This window comes from Antechinus flavipes, chromosome 1, assembly GCF_016432865.1.
Source record: "Antechinus flavipes isolate AdamAnt ecotype Samford, QLD, Australia chromosome 1, AdamAnt_v2, whole genome shotgun sequence".
In the NCBI taxonomy this organism is placed as follows: Eukaryota; Metazoa; Chordata; class Mammalia; order Dasyuromorphia; family Dasyuridae; genus Antechinus; species Antechinus flavipes.
Window position 1 is genome coordinate 344,880,812 of NC_067398.1, and position 20,756 is coordinate 344,901,567.

Consider the following 20,756-nt stretch of genomic DNA (forward strand, 5'->3'; position numbering starts at 1 on the left):
GCAAAAATGTATGTCATTTTTCAGCTCTAATGCATCTTGTCCTTTATCTTTGGTTAATATGTGAGAGACATTTCATCATCATTCTTCTGAAGTCATAGAATTGATTGCTCTTAGGAATGGCAATGGAAACTTTCAAAGCTATTTTCCGTTACATTATTGTGATCATTATGTAAATCACTTTCCTCCTTCTAATTTGGCTTTATATCAGTTCACACAAGTCTTTCCAGGTATCTTGGAATTTGTCATATTTGTAATTTTCTACACATGCTTTCCTACCTCCATGGCTTTATTCACATTGTCCCCTCTGTCTAGAACAACTTTCTTCCTTCTTGTTCTTTGTTGAATTTCTTATTCTACCTAAAGATCAGCTCAAGTGACAAGATTTGATCTCATGTAGAACTTTTGATATTTCTCTTATGTACATGCCATATAATATATAAGATAGACATTTTTATCTGTCTGATCCCCTATAAGACAATAGGATCTATGAGGACAAGGAGAATAAGTATTTGCATATAAGGCTCTGCATACTACTTTATAGTAGTATATAATATATACTTATTATTATATAGTATATAATAATATACTATTATTAGTATATATATTAGTATATACTAATATATATATAGCATATATATATATTAGTATATACTAATATATATATATAGCATATATATATATTAGTCTTCTTTAGTATCATAAAACAAACCATTGTTGAAAGTAGCAACTAAAATGACTGAGGCATAGGGAGATTGGCAAGCAACAAAAAGGGAGATGAAATCTGAAATAAACGTAACCAATTCCCTTTTCTTTCCCTCAGAGCCTTACTGACCTTTTTAGAAAATAATTGTTCAGCTTAGTTACCTGATTTCCCAGCCTACAGCAGATAAAAGCATCTAAGTAAAAGCCAGAATAAAGATTTAAAAGGGAGTTGTCTGATAACAGCAGAAATGACAGCTTATATTTTGGCAAGAAAAAAACTAAAAAGCATAGGCAGAAATCACTATTGAACAATATAATAACAGATGTTCATAGTGAAATTGTAGGCAGAGAAATAAATCATCCAGAAAGATTTCCATTTAAAATTATTAAATTATTAAAGTAAAATGGCTTTTCATGAAGGAAAAAGTTTAGTTATTTAAACAAAATTCTCTTTATTCTTCATTGATGATAGACAAAAGGACTTTTTGAGGATGGATCATGAGTGATACTCTCTCACATTTTGTGGAAGCAGTTAGTTATGAGTAAATGAATTAAATTAGCTTTTTAAACATCACTTTTAAAAAATTATTCATCTTGAACTTAAATACATAAAGACAAAAAAAAGGAACTTTTCCATGTACACAGCACTAAATAAAAGAAGAGATGCTCCGTTTATAGAAAGAACGCAGAATAGGCTATGAGGAGATCTGGTTTCTAGTCCAAGTTCTGCTCCCAACTCTATGGATCTTTAGAGAAGTCACATAATTTGTTTGTGCCTCAGTTTCTTGACCTGTAAGATGAAGAGAGACAGTCAATTATGACACAATATGGTACTATGAACACAGAACCAATCACTTCCAGTTTATTATCCTCTTAAGTTATAATCAAGTAAAACCTTTAAATGGAAACAAAGATGAGAAAAATATAGAGACATAGTGACATCTAGTGGTATGTTGTTTTACATATACGCTATCCAGTTATAAATCCCAATGGACAATTATCTACCATTCATTTAGGAAACCACATATATGCATTCTTCATTGACAAAGCAGAAACAGGGCAGTAAAAAAAGTCTTGTCACTTGATTAAGTGAGATAATCATCAATTTTCCACATTCCAGAATGATTAGTAGTTGATTTCTTCTTAGAAATGCATGATTAAAATAATTAGTTTTCTGGGAATAGCAAAAATGTTTCAAGATCAAACCCAAAGTTATTTCATTCACAACTAGACAGTCTCTAAATGAGTGAGAAGAAGAAAGATAATGTCCCATAACTAAACATGAACTATTTATTCCTCCACAGAGCTATTATTACAATAATAATAATAGGAATAGCTTTAATTTCTATAGTATCTTAAGACATGCGAAGTATTCTTACATATATTATAGTAAAATTTGCTACTATAACATTTAATATTCCACCATTGATTTGGCAGTTGATATATCTTATCCTTCCCCCTCCAGGGAAAAGAAAGGAATATGTCTCTTCTATTTCCCCAATAATTTAAAATTCCTTGAGAAAAACATTTATGTTTTGTTTCTGTAATCTTTTTTATCAGTGATGACCCATGGCACAGAAGGCCCTATGTTTATTAGGTAGTTTAAGGCCCCTCATAAAATTTGGTAAAATCTCTTAACGAGATATTCCAAGGGTATCAGCTCTACTTCTACACCTGTGAGTATATTAGCCATAATTTAATATAATATATGAGTTTTATTAAAAAGAAAAAATAAGAATCAAAGAATATAATGTGCTGTCAGAGATGAATTACACAAAACACTTCCATTTCCCACAACACCACATATTAAATGTTTTCCAGAGCATCACTACAGTCCTAATTTGAAGGTTCGCTTCATACTAACTTCCCTTCCATGGCAAATTACTTCATAAATCCCAGATGACTCCAGCTTTAAATTCAGACTCTTTTCTGGGGCCCCTTTTGCAGTCTGACACCTGTAGAGCCATTCTCAAAATAATGTTTTCAAATATGTAAAATTAAATCCAAAGCAGTACAAAGGAAAACAATTATACTGAAATAGTTATCAAAATGTTTCTTTAAAAAAAAAGTTCATGGACCCCAGGTTAAGAACTCCTGATCTATTATTATCTATTAATATTCATCTGTTGACTTCAACTGTGGCTCTATGTTGCCCCAGGCTGGAAAGTCTCTTTGCATTATACTTTTATGGGTGACCTCATGCTGATGTCCTCTGGTAGACATGAGGAATTCATTCTCTTCTCCTCCACACCCAAAATTAGTAAGTATCTATCCAAAATACCACATTTTATAGATGAGTAAACTCAGGCCCTAAAAGTTGAAAGTCCAATATAACATGTAGTAAATGGCAGAAATTCAAGTCCTTCAATTCCATATCCAGGATTCTTGGTACTGTACCACTCTTTCCATCTGATCAACAGCCCAAAAATACTGTGACTTTCCCAAATTCTTCTGAAAGAACTGAATAATTGATTTGGGGATGTATAACTTTGAGAACAGATGGCTTTGATTTTGTCAGTACTCCCACCTCCCCAGAGGTGGACATGAGTACTTCACAGGCTCTGAAATTCCTGAGACTCTGGACAATTCATTTAACCTATCAATAAATCAGACAACTCTCTAAGACTATATGTTTCAGAAAAGGTGACTCTTTATTAGTAGAGAGATTTTTCTCATCAGAGAATTCCCTATACCAAACCTCAAAGGATTGTTGTGAAGATCAAATGAAATAATATTTGTTAAAAGTGCTTAGAACAGTATCTGGCACATAGTACGTGCTACTTAAATGCTTATTCCCTTTACCCTATACGAATGAAATCACATGTCCTGTTCTATCTATAAATAAAGATGCAATAAATAAAATTTACAAGTCCCATAGAAACTTAAATTTATTTTAATTAAATGTCAAAGTGAAAGGGTGAATTATGAAAAATAATACATCACATCAAACATAATGGCAATGCAAATTTGGAGTATAATCAAAACAAATACAAAAAAGCAAATTTATAACTCTAAATATCTATATCAAATAAAAAAGAAAGAAAAATAATGAATTGAATCTGCACTTTAAAATTTTAGAAAACAAACAAAAAATAGAGACAGAGAGATTACCCAGAATAGAATAGAGATTAATATAATTAGAAGCAATAAAGCAAGTAAGATGATTTCTTCAAGGGCTATCTTTAAAAAGACTATCAAAACTGCTAAGCAATGAACAATGAATTATTAATTTAAAATAAGGCAAGAAAGAAATAAAACAAAAGAAAAACTTCAAGTCATCAAAATTAGAAAAGACAAAGGAGAGGTCATAATGAAATCCCCCTAAAAATTCAAAAAAAATTATCAATAATTCATATACTTAATTTTATGCTAACAAATGTGAAAACCTAAAAAAGATAAATGACTATTCAAAACTTCAATGGATCTGTTTAATCTAAATTATTTCAATTGTGTCTCCATCATTAGAGATAGCAACTCATCCATGCCCTGAGCCATTAGATTCTTGTCCATGATCTGCAGTGGTGCTCCCTCCTCCACAGAGGATCTTTTCGACATTAAAGAGATCATTTTGCAGGTGCAGGTGTTTTTATAATTCATGAATACCAGTGTTATATCTGGATCCTTTACTTTCCCTACATAACAAACCCACCTCCATGTACTATCCCACATTTCAGAGACATTCTTTTTTTGTGGGGGTAGAGGGGGCTGAGGCAATTGCGGTTAAGTGTCTTGCACAGAGTCACACAGCTAGGAAGTGTTTAGTGTCTAAGATCAGATTTTGAATTCAGGTCCTCCTGATTTCAGGACTGGTGCTCTATCCACTACACCAACTAGTTGCCCCCAGAGACATTCTTTAGGCCATGAATTGCACATAAGTCATTGTTGGAAAACTCTGCACCTTTCTGATATTCTCTGCAACACACTCAACTTGTAATTCTTTAGATAATTAGGATTACTGATGTAGAACTAGAAAGAAATCAATTAGCTATATTCTCTAATTTTACAGAAATCACAACTAGGAAGTAGAAAAATCAGAATTTGATCTTAGATACTTTGATTCTAAATAATGAAATGATGATAGCAAGTATATAGTGCTTTAAGGTTTTCAGAGAATTTTGTGTTATCTAATTTTTTACATCCTGTGGGATATTTATTATTCCCATTTATATATGCAAAAATTGAAGCTGAGAGGTAAAGTGATTAGTTCAAGTTTACACAGCTAGTGAGTAGTGAGAGAGAATTTGAACTTGTCTTCCTGACTCCAAGTCCAGCAATCTATTTACTTTGCCACTTAATTGCTTCTTTCTACTATGCCATGCTATTTCCAGATATTATGATGTCCCAAGATTCTCAGTCAAAAAAGCATTAACAAAAAGAATATGTGTATTCTTTAAAAAAAAAAAAGAGTAGATTTTATTTGCCTCCAAGGAGGAATTGCTCACACATATGTTAAAATCACATAATATTTCTTGATGGAGGAAACCACAATAAAAGCTCTCTTCAAACACATAGTCATTGTAAATGTCAAGTGTGAGAGGAAAAAAAGGAGATATATATTCTCCCAAGTTGCTCACCATGGCCATAAAGGATATCCCATACCACATCCAAATGGAAGAAGGAGGCTACAGACCAAGAATTCTTGACCTTCTTTTGTATTGTAGACCCCTCTGGCAGATCCCTCTGATGAAGCCTATGAACTTCTCAGAATTAAATGCATAATATAAAATACATAGAATTACAAATAGAAACCTATTATGTTGAAATACAGTCATCAAAATTTTTTTTAAACCACAGTTGACTAAACATTTGCAGATAGTGCAATGTTCACTACATCATTTCCCAAGATTTCGTCATGAAAATTTATTATTACTCACTAAACATTAGCTAATATATCATATACAAAAACAAACAAAAACTTTTATATACCTGTCTTCCCCACAGTTCTTTCAATGACTCCCCATTTTTTATCTTTGCCAATTCACAGAAGATGCAGTAAAACTTCAGAGTTGTTTTAATCTGAGTTTCTCTTATTAGAGAATTGACTTTGAGCCTTCCCTTCAAACATTCTAACTGAAATGAACTATGTGTCATCTTTCAAATACTGCATTTCTACCTCCATGACCTTATTAATAATGTTTCATACAATCTTTCATAAGCTGATAAATGGTCAAGAAATATGAATAGAAAGTTTTCAGAAAAAGAAAACCAAGCTATTAATAGCCATATGAAAAAATGCTCTAAATCACTAATAATTATAGGAATGCAAATTAAAACAGTTCTTAAGTATTACCTCACACATATCAGATTGGAAGACACCAAAAAAAAAAAAAAAGGTAAAATAACAAATACTGGAGGGACTATGGAAAAACAGATACATTAAGGCTATGTTGGTGGCACTACAAAGAACTGCTTTAATCTTTGGGGGGAAACCATTTAAAACTATGCCCAAACACTGACACATTGTTGGTGGAGTTGTGAATACATCCAGCCATTCTGGAGAGCAATTTGGAACTATGCTCAAAAAGTTATCAAACTGTGCATACCCTTTGATCCAGCAGTGTTTCTACTGGGCTTATACCCCAAAGAGATACTAAAGAAGGGAAAGGGACCTGTATGTGCCAAAATGTTTGTGGCAGCCCTGTTTGTAGTGGCTAGAAGCTGGAAAATGAATGGATGCCCATCAATTGGAGAATGGTTAAGAAAATTGTGGTATATGAACGTTATAGAATATTATTGTTCTGTAAGAAATGACCAGCAGGATGAATACAGAGAGGCTTGGAGAGACTTACATGAACTGATGCTAAGTGAAATGAGCAGAACCAGGAGATCATTATATACCTCAACAACGATACTGTTTGAGGATGTATTCTGATGGAAGTGGAGCTCTTCAATAAAGAGACCTAACTCAGTTTCAATTGATCAAGGATGGACAGAGGCAGCTACACCCAAAGAAAGAACACTGGGAAATGAATATAAACTGCTTGCATTTTTTTTTTCTTACCAGGTTATTTTTACCTTCTGAATCCAATTCTCCCTGTGCAACAGGAGAACTGTTCAGTTCTGCACACATATATTGTATCTAGAATATACTGTAACCTATTTAACATGTAAAGGACTGCTTGCCATCTCGGGGAGGGGTAAAGGGAGGGAGGGGAAAAATCGGAACAGAAGTGAGTGCAAGGGATAATGCTGTAAAAAATTACCCTGGCGTGGGTTCTGTCAATAAAAAGTTATTTAAAAAAAGAAAACTATGCCCAAAAAGGTTTTAGATTGTGAATATCTTTTGACTCACTAATACTGATAGAGTTTGACCACCAAATGTTGGAGAGGGGATTTTGAACTCAAATGTTTATTGGGGTTAAGGGCTAGTGTCACAAAGAATTTGTAGGTTTTGACCATCTTCAAATCAAGAGGCAAAGTTTTTATTACATTGCTAACAACAGGCTAAATTCATATGAGATTTTTAGCAATTAACAAGGAAAAAGACAGAGCTAAGTTCTCTAGAGATGGGAGAAGACATCACAAGGCAGAAGACAGCATTAAGGTATACCAAGTTCTAGAGAAGTCATGTAATAAGTTTCTGAGAACTTGTGACACCATAAGGTGGGAAAATTCCGGAAAGGAAAGGAGAGGAGAAGGAGAGGAGAAGGAGAAAGAGAAGGAGGAGGAGGAGGAGGAGGAGGAGGAGGAGGAGGAGGAGGAGGAGGAGGAGGAGGAGGAGGAGGAGGAGGAGGAGGAGGAGGAGGAGGAAATTACACCAATGTCTGGTGGGCTAACTAAAAAGGGATTTAGCACACTGAAAAGAATTGGCAACTGTGATGCTTAGCAAGCAAACTAACCCTAAAAAGGAATTAATAAGTCAATCTGACATAGGTAGATTTTTTTAATAGAGGAAATATAACCTTGGGAATTGACATCATAACCTGGCTTTCTGATTGGATACAATAAATTGTGAGGTCATGTTAAGGCACAGCATTGACAAGGACCTATTTAAGAGCAAAAGATCCAATTCAAGGATAATCCTGTCAGTGCTCCCCACTGCTTGCCTCAGGCTTCCAGATTGTTTACAGTAATTCAGCCTCTCTAGATCAACTCCAGCCCAGCTACCAAAGACCATGGATCTTATCAATACTGCTACTAGATCTATACCCTAAAAATATCAAAGAAAGAGAAAAAGGACCCATATGTACAAAAATATTTATAGCAGCAACTTTTGTGTGGCAAAGAACTGAAAACAGAGGGGATGCTCATTATTTGGGGGAATGGCTGAACAAATTATGTTATAGGTATATGATAGAATACTGTTATGCTACAAGAAGGCTATAACTTCAGAGAAACCTGGGATGACTTGTGTAAACTGATGCAAAATGAAATTAACAAAACTAGAATAATTCATGCAATAATAATATTGCAAAGACAAATTTGGATTTCTGAGAGGGAGAGATTGTTCTTAACACTGTTAAGAGAAATAGATGACAGATTAGCTCTGACCTATGAAATCCTTATGGAGTCTAGACCCATGGTCATATAGCTACTGATTTGCAATTCCACTCCAACACTATTTTATTTTTTTGTTTGGTTTGATTTGATTTTTTTATTTTTATATTAATAGCTTTTTATTTTCAAAATACATGTAAAGATAGTTTTCAAATATTCACCCTTGCAAAACCTTGAGTTCCAAATTTTTTTCTCCCTTTCTCACTTTCCTTCCCAGCCTCTGGGCTGATGTCCAAAGCATCCAGCATCCAATGTGAGCTCTCAATGACATATTTATAGCTCTTAGCTCAGGTAGCTAAACAAAGGCAAGGGGGATGGAGTCCAAACTCTGGTGAGCAAGAATCTTCAGGAAGGAACCATCAATCCGGCTCTGACAGGTTGGGGGTTAGGACCATAAATTCTTGATGACTTAGGAAGAGTTAGGAGCCAGGAAGTCTGAACTCCCCTTTATCTTGAATTTACACCTTTACAATTTATAACATTAGAGTAACTAGACCTGAGTTATATCAGTCCTAATGAACTGGAGTGGGGGGTTGCAACTAAGGGAACTGAGGCAGAACAATTAAGGGAACTTGAGGCAGAACAATTTAGGGAAACTGAGGCAGAACAATTAGGGAAACTGAAGCAGGACCGTTAGGGAAACTGAGTCAGGACAATAAAAAGGAACTGTGGCACAAAAAAAAACCTTAAGAGTTATGGTTTTTTTTAAGAAGTCTGATCAACACTACAACCAGTCACAATTCCAGATAACTAATGATAAAACATGCTACCCCATCTAGATAGAGAAATGATGGACTCAATGCAAATTGAGTTTTATGGATTTGTTCTGTTGGGTTTGGGGGCTTGCTTTTTTGCTTTTTGTTTTGTTTTGTTTCAAAGTGTTGGACATAGCTAATGTAGACATTTGTTTTGCTTAACTATATGTGATTGCAACATTTTGTTTTTCTTTACTTTTTTCTTGATGAAGAAAGTGGGGTCTAGGAGACAAGAGGAAGAAAACTTTAATCTAAAAACAGAATAATGGAATTTTTTTTTAATTTCTTAAAACAAAGATTTAGAGCTAGAGAGGAAAAAATACTCCATCTATCTGTAGAGCTTTTCTAGTCCAATTTTCTGAATTCTTATTCATTACTCCAGACTCAGGTTAAATGACATATTCTTCATAAAACCTGCCTGATCCTCACAACTGGAAAAGATTCCTCTCACATTCTATGTTCACATAACAATTTACTAATACTGCCCTGATAAGAATTGTGATACTTTGGAGTATCCTCTCTCCTATGGTTATTATCACATTCTACTTTTATCCTGGTTTGATTACAGCTATTGGGGATATGGGTAAGAAGGGAGAGGAAGTTAGCAGTTTGCAAGTAGTAAAATGATCAATGATTCCAAATGCAATGTACCTTTGTTTTTGTATACTTAAATCAGAGAATCAATCAACAAGAAATATTCCCATTTTTTTATTATCTATGTTTCAGGCCCTATGCCAAATTCTGGGACTATGAAAACCAAAGGTCAGGCTCTTCCCATTTTAATAGGGAAGACAATATGTAATTGACATGGAACATGGAAGAGTAAATGGAAAGCAATATTTTTTTCTAAAATACGTTATTTTTCCTGTTTCATAAATTATTTTTAAACTATTTTTATTCATTTATTTTAACAAGCATTTATTATCTCTTCCTTCAACTGCATAAAAAAATGAAACCAAAACCTTCATAATATTTACTGTAGCAAAGCAAATTCACACAATGGTTATTGGCATTTTAAGTCCATGACGCCTTCTGGCGTTCCCTCTGCCAGGAAATGGGTGGAATGATTCATCTTCAGTCCTCAAAAGTCAAGATTTATCATTCATTAATCAGATTTTAAAAAACATTTCAGAGCTGTTTTTCTTTATCATATGGTTGTCATTGTACCAATGAGTCCCATAATTCTGCTTATTTCACTATACATAAATTCAGAGATCTTTCAAGATGTCTCTGAAAACATCCATTTTGTCATTTTTGTGGCACAATAATACTCTGTTACATTCATATTAATTGTTTATTTATCCATTCCTCATTAGGTGGGCAATTCTTAGTTTCCTTGGAATTTCTCTACTATAAAGAGCTGCCATAAATATTTTTGTATGTATAGATCCTTTTTCTTTAAAAAAAAAAAACTCTCATGAAGTAAAAAGTACATAGCAGAGCACAAAAAAAAAACCTATAAGGAAGCAAAGAAAAGATGGAATGAATATAATCACTTCTATTACTATATATGTTTTCTTGAAAGGGAAATTTATTGTTATATATTTTGAATCCTCCCTGATGTTCAAGCACATGAACAATTTTGTTTTGTTTTGTTTTTATTTTACTTTTCTATCTTCCTTCTATTTTGTTTTTTCTCATCTTGTCTTTAGTTTTAAATAAAGAATTTTTTTTTAAAAAAAAACTGTTTAGCTAAATCTAATAATGATATAATCAAGTCAAAGAGTATGCACAATTTAGTCCAAATTTTCAGAATAACTGAGTCAAATCAGGCTTATATTCCAGTTTTTCCCTCCAATACTTACCATTTTACTATTTTGTCATCTTTGCCAATCTTATAGATATAAAGTAGAACCTCATAGTTGCTTTCATTTTCATTTCTGTATTGGTGACTGGAAATATTTTTTTCAAATCATTAGATTTCCTTTCTGTGAAAACAGTCTGTAATATCCCTTTATCCTTTAACTATTTGGGGAATGATTCTCAGTATAAATTTAGTAGAACTTAGTATCAGTTCTTTACATATTTTCTTATATATCTTGGAAATGATACCTTTATCATAAAACTTATTGCAAGGAATTTTTTTCCCATTTACCCATTTCCATGATGGAAATAGACAACAAAAAGGTGATCCTGAGTAACAGGAAACCTCAGAGATGAAAACACGAGTGATTGGGGAAACAGAAAAAAAGTGTCTTCTAGAAGATGGCATTCCAACCAAGTCCTGAGCAAAGTTAGGGAGAAGAAGAAAGAATACAATCCAAAAATGGAAATCAATGAAAAGATACAGAGACCAGAAATAGAGTATCATATGTGAGACTAAGTGAATTTAGCTATGAGAGGGGAATAAGGTCTAAAAAGACTAGAAAAATTGGAAGAGTTCAAATTGTGAATAGCTCTCAACACACACATCCCTAATTCACAAACATAGGAGTTTAATTTATATGTGGTAATAATCAAGAGCCACTAGACTTTTTGAGTAGAACAGTGATATGGTCCAATCTTCATAGGAAAATCATTTTGTGGCTTCCCACTCTAATGTTTTCTTTTTCTCTGAAATGTAACTATACCTATGGAAAAAAAAAATCTCACATGAAATATGTCTGATTTTCCCAAACTGAATCCATCATATTGAATGAAATACTCTCTGTGTATATGTGATGTATTTGGTATATATCAGAAAATTTTACAAAAGTTAAAAGGAATGCAATCACACTTTTAAAAAAGAAGAAAACCATTTTGTCAGCTTTGTTCATGACAGAATGAAATGGCAAAAGACTTCAGTCAAAGATACCATTTAAAAGAATATTGTAGTAGTGTTGGCAATGGTAGCTTCTGAAGGCTTCAGATCACAGGAGGTCTCTTTACTAGCACTGAGGAATACCTCTGTTGCTTTAACACACTAGATCTTATAGCTACAGAAAGACAGGAACACTCCTCACAGATTCAGGGCAGAAAAGAATAATTATGATTAGGTCCTTAGAAGCATCTCTGAAAACAGCTGCACAAAACCCCTGAAGCTTCGGACAGGGCACCCTCTACCAAGAAAACAGAGCCCTACTTTAACAAAGAGTGAAAAGCTCAGTAATCAGCTAGGGAAATGAGCAAGCAACAGAAAAAGATTTTGACCAGAAAGTTACCATGGTGAAAACGAAGATCAGCATTCAGAAGAAGATAAAAAAGTCAAAGCTCCTATATCCAAAGCCTCCAAAAATATATAGATAGATAAATGAATGAATGAATGAATAGATAGATAAATAGATAAATAAATAAATAAATAAGTGAATAAATAAATGAATAAATAGATAAATAAATGAATAAATAAATAAATAAGTGAATGAATGAATAATCAAGCAAAGAAGAATTGGTCTCGGGCCATGAAAGAACTCAAAAAGGATTTTGAAAATTAACAAAAAGAGATGGAGGAAAAATTAAGAAAAGAATTGAAAATGGTGCAAAAGGAAATAATGAAGAAAAAAATGTCTGAACAAGCAAAATTGGCCAAATAGGAAAGGAGATTCAAAAGCTTACTGAGGAAAATAATTCCTTAAAAATTAGAATTGATCAAATAGAAGCTAATGACTTTATGGGAAATCAAGATACAATAAAGAAAAACCAAAAGAATAATAATAGAGGGCTATTGTAGTAGCCCAATAAAAAAGTAATAAGGATCTAACTTTGGTTGGTGGCTATGAGTGGAAAGATTGGAGAGAAAAAGATCCATATATGAGAAGTTGTGAAGGTGAAAATAGATTATGCATATGGAATGTAAATGGGAAGTTGACAATTACACTAAGGTTGCAAATCTGTCTGACTTTGAGGATGGTGGTTTCCTTGACAGAAATACAGAAGAGAAGTTTTAAAGAGAAAATTATTGAGTTGTTTTGAACACATTAAATTTATGTTGCCTGTAGTTTGAAATGCCTAACATGCAGTTGGTGATGCTATAGTTCAGGAGAGAGCCAAGAACTAAATATTTAGGTCTGGGAATCATCTATTTAGACATAATTAAACCCATAAAATTGATGAGATGATGCAGAAAGAGAAAAAAGGGTTCAGATCAGAGCTTTGGGGCACATACCCTATCAATGGGCATCACATGGATGGAGGGCCATCAAAAGAGACTGAAAATAAATGGGAAGACAAGAAGAAAGAGAACCAAAATACAGCAGTCACAAAAACTAAGGGAAAAGACATATCCATGAGATGATCAACATAGAGGTCAAGAAGATGGGGATTCAGAAAAGGCCATTGATTTGGCAATTAAGTTATTCTTACTAAATATTATTGTTATTATTAAATAACTTTAAAATTATGTTAACTTTGACAGCAGAAGTTTTAGTTGAATTAAAGGGCCAGAAGCTAGATTACAGAGGGTTTAGAAGAAAGTTAGGGCTGAAGAAGTGAAAGTGATGCGATCCAAGCTGAGAAAAGCAAGAAAGCTGTATAGATGGCAGGATCAAGTAAGAGTATTTTTAGGTATAGGGGAGACTTGAAAGTTTGTAGGAAGTAGAGGGGCCAGAAAGTAGGGTGAAGATAAGGGAAAATAAGGGCATGATAGAAAGGAAATCCTAATAAAAGGTTGAAATGCTTTAGCCACAAAGCTTTAAGCATCTAAAGTCATATATATGACTCATATCTTTTTGACTTCAATTCCCATCTTCTATTCAATTAATTTTGTGGGACAAAGTGAGTTGCACAGGATAAATGGGTATGGATAGCTCTCTCAAGGAGTTGAAACTGGGAAGGGAGGATAGTATAGCCAAAGCAGGGGTGTGGGCTTAGCAAAGTATTGAGTGATAGGGATCAGAGGTATCTGTGAGGATAAAGAATAGGGTTAAGAGTTATAAAGCAAAAAGAAAGATGGAATTATGATCTGCTAAAGGAATTTGAAAGCTCGTGAACATAGAACGTTTATGAAGGATGACAAAATGAAGGGTATGACCATTTCTGTGCATAATTAAGGTAGGATGGAGAAGTAAGTCATGGGAATTGAGCAAACTGAGCAATTGGGAAATTGAGATATTTCAGTAAATATCAAAATGTATATAGACAATACATCCTCTTATAATAAGAAGTCAGAAATAGGAGAAAAGGGAAAGACTATAAAACAACCAACTTATTGAGGAAGGAAGGAAGGAAAATCACCCAAACATATATTATAGCAGCCAACAGCAATAGAATTGAGTAATAAATTTGGATTTCAGAGTGTTTGCTAGGTAATGGTGAAAGAGAAAGAATCTGGAAGTAACAATAGGGAGCAAAGAGTAGTATAATTCCACCATGATCAATGAGTTGGATGTGTGAGGAAAAAAAATGTAGCCACTGCTAAAAAAGAGTCAGTCACAAAGGAAGTGAGTCATTTGGAGTGAGCGAGGTCTCAGTGAGGACCCAAATGTGGAAGAAAAAAGGAAAAGGTTTAAAATGAAAGGAATGTTGTTAGTTATGAAACAAGCATTCCAGAGGACATAGTAGAAAGGGGCAGTGGATCTGGAGTGGTTCATTGGGAGACAGGGTTAAGGTAGATGGGAATAAAATTGGTGATTCATTCATCTTCTAGTCATCCTGGACCCATATGCCACTGGGCCTATATGGCTCTGGAGGGGAAAGTGAGGCAGGTGATCTTGCACAGCCCTTTCTCACTTAAATCTCATTTTCTTGTATGTCACAGCATCACCTCCCCAGTCATGGTCCTCTTCAAGAACAAAAGACAAGCAATAATAACAGCAAGGTTTTCTTTAGAGACCTTTACTCTAGGTAAGTGATATCTCAGGAAACCTGAACAAAAATCATAACACAAGAGTCTGGTAGGCAATTCAGGAAGGGAAAAATAAAGATCTGAAACTGGTGCTGTAGCTGGAGATACTGGATGTTGTAGGCCCACCTCACTTCTTGTTATCCTCCAAGTAACTGAAATGTTCATGGATTAATCTTAGGGGACATGGTTGGAGGACAAGAGAAGATGGCATATGTATTTAGTCAAAATGAGCACTTTAGACACAAAGTTATAAACGCATCTATAGGGCAGTATATATCCACAACTTTGCCAGCAGAGCAGCATCTAGGCCTAAATACATTCAATTGAATGTATCCAGAGTTTTGAGTTTTGGAAATTTTTGGAAATTACTCTGGCAACTGTGTGAAGGACAGATTAGAGAAATAGGAAATCTGAGGCAAGGAAATCAGGTAGGAAGCTATTGCAGTAGTCAGAATGCTGGAAGAAGAGAGAAGGGGACAGGAACTGGCATTCTTGTGAAGGTAAAAATAATAGGATTTGATTACTTACTGAATATGAGGATAATTAGAGTGAGGAGATAAGGATGACACGAGATTACAAAACTGGACAACTGAAAAACTGAAGTATCCTCAGTAGTAATAAGGAAATTCCAAAGAATGATAGGTCTGAGGAGGAAATGATAGACCGAGATCTGCGAGACAGACTATGAGCTATCCATACCCATTGATCCTTTGCAACTCACTCTGTCCCAACAAAAACTAAACCGGGCTGGGAGGTGAGAAATGAACGGCTCTTACTCACCAGAGTCCAGAGAGAAGCAGAGGGTGTTGCAGAAAGTTGTTTGTAGGAACAAAGTGAGTACATTGGAAGCCAGGGCACAGGAGGGAGAATCACAGGTCTACACTCAGATAAAATCACCCTGAAAGGCCCTCGCTGGGGCAGAAGAGAAGGCGGGAATTAGCACAGCCATAGGAAGGAGCCAAGCCCCATCATTTACTAACGGGGATAGGGGACACCTTTCCACCACCTCTGACTGGCCGATCACCCATCACTTGGAGCTGTCCCATGCCTTCTCCTCCAGGGCAGCAAGATCCAGCTTTCAAGAACAAAACAAACCGGACCAGAGTTGGACAAATCCCATGTTAAGTACTGCTTCTGACACACAGAAGTCCTGTGATTAAGCAAATCACTTAAACTCTCAATGAAACTCTCTGTCTCAGAGCAGGTGCTGATCTACACTAACGGGAGATTTTCTCTTTGGAAGTTCCCTATAACTATTACATCAGTTGCCCCCAAAATGTCCAGGGGCAGTGGGCAGTCACTAATCAGGATCTGAAAGAATATTTCCACAGAAATCACTAGGGGGCGTTCTGCCACCACATCAATTAAAGCAGGCAGGAATTCGCTTTTTTCCCCTCCGTATACAGCGCGCTTTACTCCAAGGATCAGATGAGACCGTGATTTTCTGCCAAAGGCCATAATAACCGGTGACAACACTGGAAAAAGAGTAGAAAAGAAGATTCCCCATCTACACAATTAGGAAAGAAACAAATACTCTAAGTGCTAGGACACTAATAGACAAACAAACATTTATGAAGAGCCTATTATATACCCAAACAATGGTGATAGAAGTTCTGCCTTCAAGAACGCTATAGGCCTAAGAGTAGGGATAAGGCACAGATAACACAATACACAAGATTAGTATTGTATTGCAGATTAGTACAATTCAGAGTTCTAAGGTGAAAGGTGAAATCCTAGAAGGAGGATCTTTCTAGGAGGAAAAGAAACGGCATTTGAATTAATCCTAAAAAGGGTAATTAGGAATTTAATAGGTGGGGAGAAGAAAGGGAAATGGAGAGTTAAAGTGCATTCCAGGTTTAGTGAATAAATCCTTAGAGTTGAGGTACAGAAGTTGTGTTAAAAATCCAATTTCAGACAGGACTTTGTAACCATGAATATGTAATTTCACCTCTCAGTTTCATTCTGTTACCATATAAAACGGGGGGGGGGGGGGGGGGGAATGACACCTATGCTACTTAACCTGATAATATGTGCGCATTTGTATAATGAATTTTACAAACCTTAAATTATTACACAAATGGCATTTCTTCTATGCATAAAAATGAATAAAGTCATAAGAGTACATGAAAGCATTCAAGTATAAGAAGACTGGAAATGCGGAGATGAGGGAGAAGAAAGCATTAAAAAGGGCTTCAAGCCAAAAAAAATTAATTTTATATTTGATTCAGAACCACCAAATTATGTTGGTTTTGAGGCATTCACTGTCAGGCAAAGAATCAGAAATTTTATTCAAGAAGCAATATGGAACAAGTGGAGATTTTGGAACAGAAAAGATACATTCTGTGACTACAAATTATCAAATGAAGTAATTCAATCTATGTTCTCTATCTTCACTGATACAAAAAGAATAGTCTCAATGTATAAAAAAAGTATATGTTATATATGTACATATATTACATGTAGACAAGTATACATACATTCATGTGTGTATACCTAGCTATATATACGTGTGTGTATATCATTGTATACAGAATAATAATGACATCTTATATTTGCATAGCAAAGAATTCACCAAAAACAGAGGTATAGTTAAGCACAGGAAAATCTCTTTCTGGAAGAAGTTCTGAAACTTCATTCCTTGGTTATGTTCTGAAGCAAAAATTCTACTGACTACCACTCCATGATGGATTAGTATAGACAGGACTTGATGTGCCACACAACATCTGAAGGTGCTTTTTTTTTTTTTTTTTTTAAGCTTTTCCATGCTATGGTTTCCAGAGCAGAGGATTTCTATCCAAAGAAGAGAAGGATGACAAAGTCAGTGACTTTGAGATGTGTTCTTAGAATGATCTGATAAATCAAGAATGCACGTACAAAGGATTTCTTAAAATCCTAGAAGAGAGCAGTAATTCCCACCAGCTCCATAATTTGTTACAGCTTTTTCAATGTAATATATAGTGATTGGTTCTCTGGGCAGAGAAAAGATGATTGTTTTTCCCTTACTTAAAGGACCCATGATTTCAGAATGAAGGTCCCCTTTCCAAGGATGCACATCAAACCTCCTTTGTACCAGAGAAGATACTTCCCATTAGTTGCTGTGGCTAAAACCCTTTTTATTGTTCAGTGGACAGTTTACCTTATAAAGCCTTATCTTATAAGCCTCTCAGAATTTACTTGGGCTAATCCTCAAATGCAAAACAGTTAATATTGACACAACTCAAAAATGGTCTACCTTGGTAAGACCTGTCAGAATTTGGGTCCCTCTGGAATGGCCATACCACAATGAAGCAATAGAATAGGACCTTTTGTGAAAGACTTTTTTCTCATTAGATTGTTCAATCTTAAAATCTTTGGGTTTATTTTTTTTTCCTTGATCATGCTCTTATAACATCCACAAAGCCTAACAAACCTTTGATCCAAATGCAGAGTTTTGTCTGATTTAATCACGTAGCATCCATCCTGTTGCTTTTTTCTGATATCTCTGTGCATCATCACAAACTAAAAAGTAATAGTCCTACAAAGCCCATGGTTGCTAGAGCATTCATCCCTAGTCAGAGGGTCTGAATTCAAAACCCACCTTTTAAGTGGTTACCATTTATGTAACCTTGGACGTCAGTCTCATAAACCTATTGGTTTCTTCATCTATGAAATAGCACAGGTCCAACGAAGCTCCAATCCCATACTCAATAAAATCTAATGGCTCCATATTGCCTCTAGGATCATAACTTAGTCCCCTCCTATTTTTCGAGTTTTTTTTTTTACACTTTATATCCCCCAACACGAACTCTTCCAGTCAGTTATCCTTGTCCCCTTGCTGTTTCACATACAAGACACTCCAGCTCTCAGCTCAGAGAATTTTCTCTGATCACTCCTCATTCCAGCTTCCTAACTACTGACCTCCCCAGCTTCTTTTAGGTCCCAACTAAAATCCCACCTTTTATAGAAAGTCTTTCCTAACTGCTCTTAATTCCAGTGCTTTACAGCTTTTAATTATTTCCTATTTATCCTATATGTGTCTTGCTTTTAATGTATTTGTTTGCATATTGTCTTTTCAGTTGGATTGTGAGTTCTTTAAAGGCAGAACAGTTGCCTTTTTTTCTTTTTTGTAATACCATCAGTGCTTAGCACAGTACATGGCATATAGTAGGTACTTAACGTTTTTTGCAATTACAATAGTAACATCAAAGATCACTTATTACAGATTATCTTAACATAATAAAGTTTGAAATATTGTAATCATTTTTTAAAAAAAGAAATATTGTGATTATTACCAAAATATGACACAAAGACATAAAATGAATATTGGGAAAATGCCGTCAATAGATTTGCTCAACACAGGGTTGCCACAACCCAATTTATTTTTTAAAAAAATACAGTGCCTGCAAAGCACAATAAAGTGAAACATAAATGTTTGATTGGGAATCTGAACAGAGCTGATAACGAAATTCGTGGGAGTTGAAGACTCCCTTAATAGTGCCTAAAGAAGAGATTCATTCATGTCTAAGCATCCCTTTACATCTCTTTTTCTCCAATTTGATTATTTCTACCTCTACAATATTTCCCTCACACAATATCTTCTTTCTTCTCATATAGCCATCATTAATTCAGTCCATTATCACCCCTTGCTTAGGTAAATAATAATAAATAGTATTTATATAACTTACAAAAGACTTTTAAAATTATTTTCATTTTATCTTCTCAACAACCCTAGGAGGCAGGTGCTGTTTTTTTCCAGCTTTTCAGATGAGGAAACTGAGGCTGAGTAAGATTAAGGGCCTTGCCCAGGATCACACAATAAGTATCTTATGCTGTATTTAAACTCAGATCTTTCTTACTCTTATTCCAACAGGCTCCACAAGCCAAGTTTGGTTTAGCCCTTTCTCCTAGCTGATTTAGATTTACTCCTAATTTGGTTTCCTTGACTCAAGCCTCCCTCTCTTTCCATTTTAATCTTCTTATAGATGTCAGAATTATACCCAAAACAAAAGTCAAATCTGGTAATTCTTGTTGCTCATTAAGCACCTTTACCTTTAGGTAATAAAGTTACCTCATTATTACTTTTAGGATCTAATTAAAAAACTCCCCTGGGGTTTCAAATCTTTCACAATCTCTCTCCCCAGCTTTATATCCTGCCCATGACTCTTCTTGCTGCTCTTTGACATAACAATCCAGCACTAAATTCTCCAAGACTTGGAACAATCCCACTTGGAATGCATCCTCAACTTCCCCTCGGCCTTTTAGAAACCTGTTTCCTTTGAATCTTAGCCCAAGAGCTATTTTCAATGTGAGCTCTTTCTTTCTTTATCCCTATCCCCACCCCAATCCACTCATTTCCTTCCAAATTAAATGGGGATTTTTGGTATAAATGTCTATGTGCACGTTTCCACTTATAGAACTCTTCTGAGGACAAGTTTTGTCTTTGTACTTCCAGCATTTGACACACAGTAGGTGCTTAATAAACATTTCTGAACATCTTTTTTTTAAGTTTGTTTTTTAATATTAAAGCTTTTTATTTTCAAAACATATGCATAGATAATTTTCACTTGCAAAACTTTGTGTTCCATAATTTTTTCCTCCCTTCCTTCTTCTTATCCCCTCCCCCAGTCAGCAAGTGATCCAATATGTTAAACATGTGCATTTCTTTGGTACATATTTCCACAATAATCATGCTGTACAAGAAAAAGCAGATCAAAAAGGAAAAAAATAAGAAAATAAAATGCAAGCAAATAATAAGAAAAAGAGTAAAAATACTATGTTGTGATCCATACTCAGTCCCCACAGCTCTCTCTCTCTCTCTCTGGATACAGATGGCTTTCCCCATCACAAGATCATTGGAACTGGTCTCAATCATCACATCATTGTCAAGAGCTATGTCCATCAGAATTGATCATCGTGTAGTCTTTTTGTTGCTATGTACAACGATCTCCTGGTTCTGCTCATTTCACTCAGCATCAGTTCCTGTAAGTCTCCCCAGGTCTCTCTAAAATCATTCTCCTGGTCATTTCTTATACAACAATAATATTCCATAACATTCATTCCCATAA

At 34.8% G+C, this 20,756-nt stretch overlaps 1 protein-coding gene across 1 annotated transcript in view; it reads right to left on the bottom strand.

Moving 5' to 3' along the window:
* Nucleotides 1-1,129: 1,129 nt before the first annotated feature.
* Nucleotides 1,130-20,756, bottom strand: part of SUB1 (SUB1 regulator of transcription) — a 51,193-nt gene continuing 31,566 nt past the window's right edge. The window contains exon 5 of the mRNA XM_051969546.1: nt 1,130-1,492. Within this exon, the coding sequence (XP_051825506.1) occupies nt 1,398-1,492 (95 nt within the window). The 3' untranslated portion in view covers nt 1,130-1,397. The remainder of the gene's footprint in view (nt 1,493-20,756) is intronic.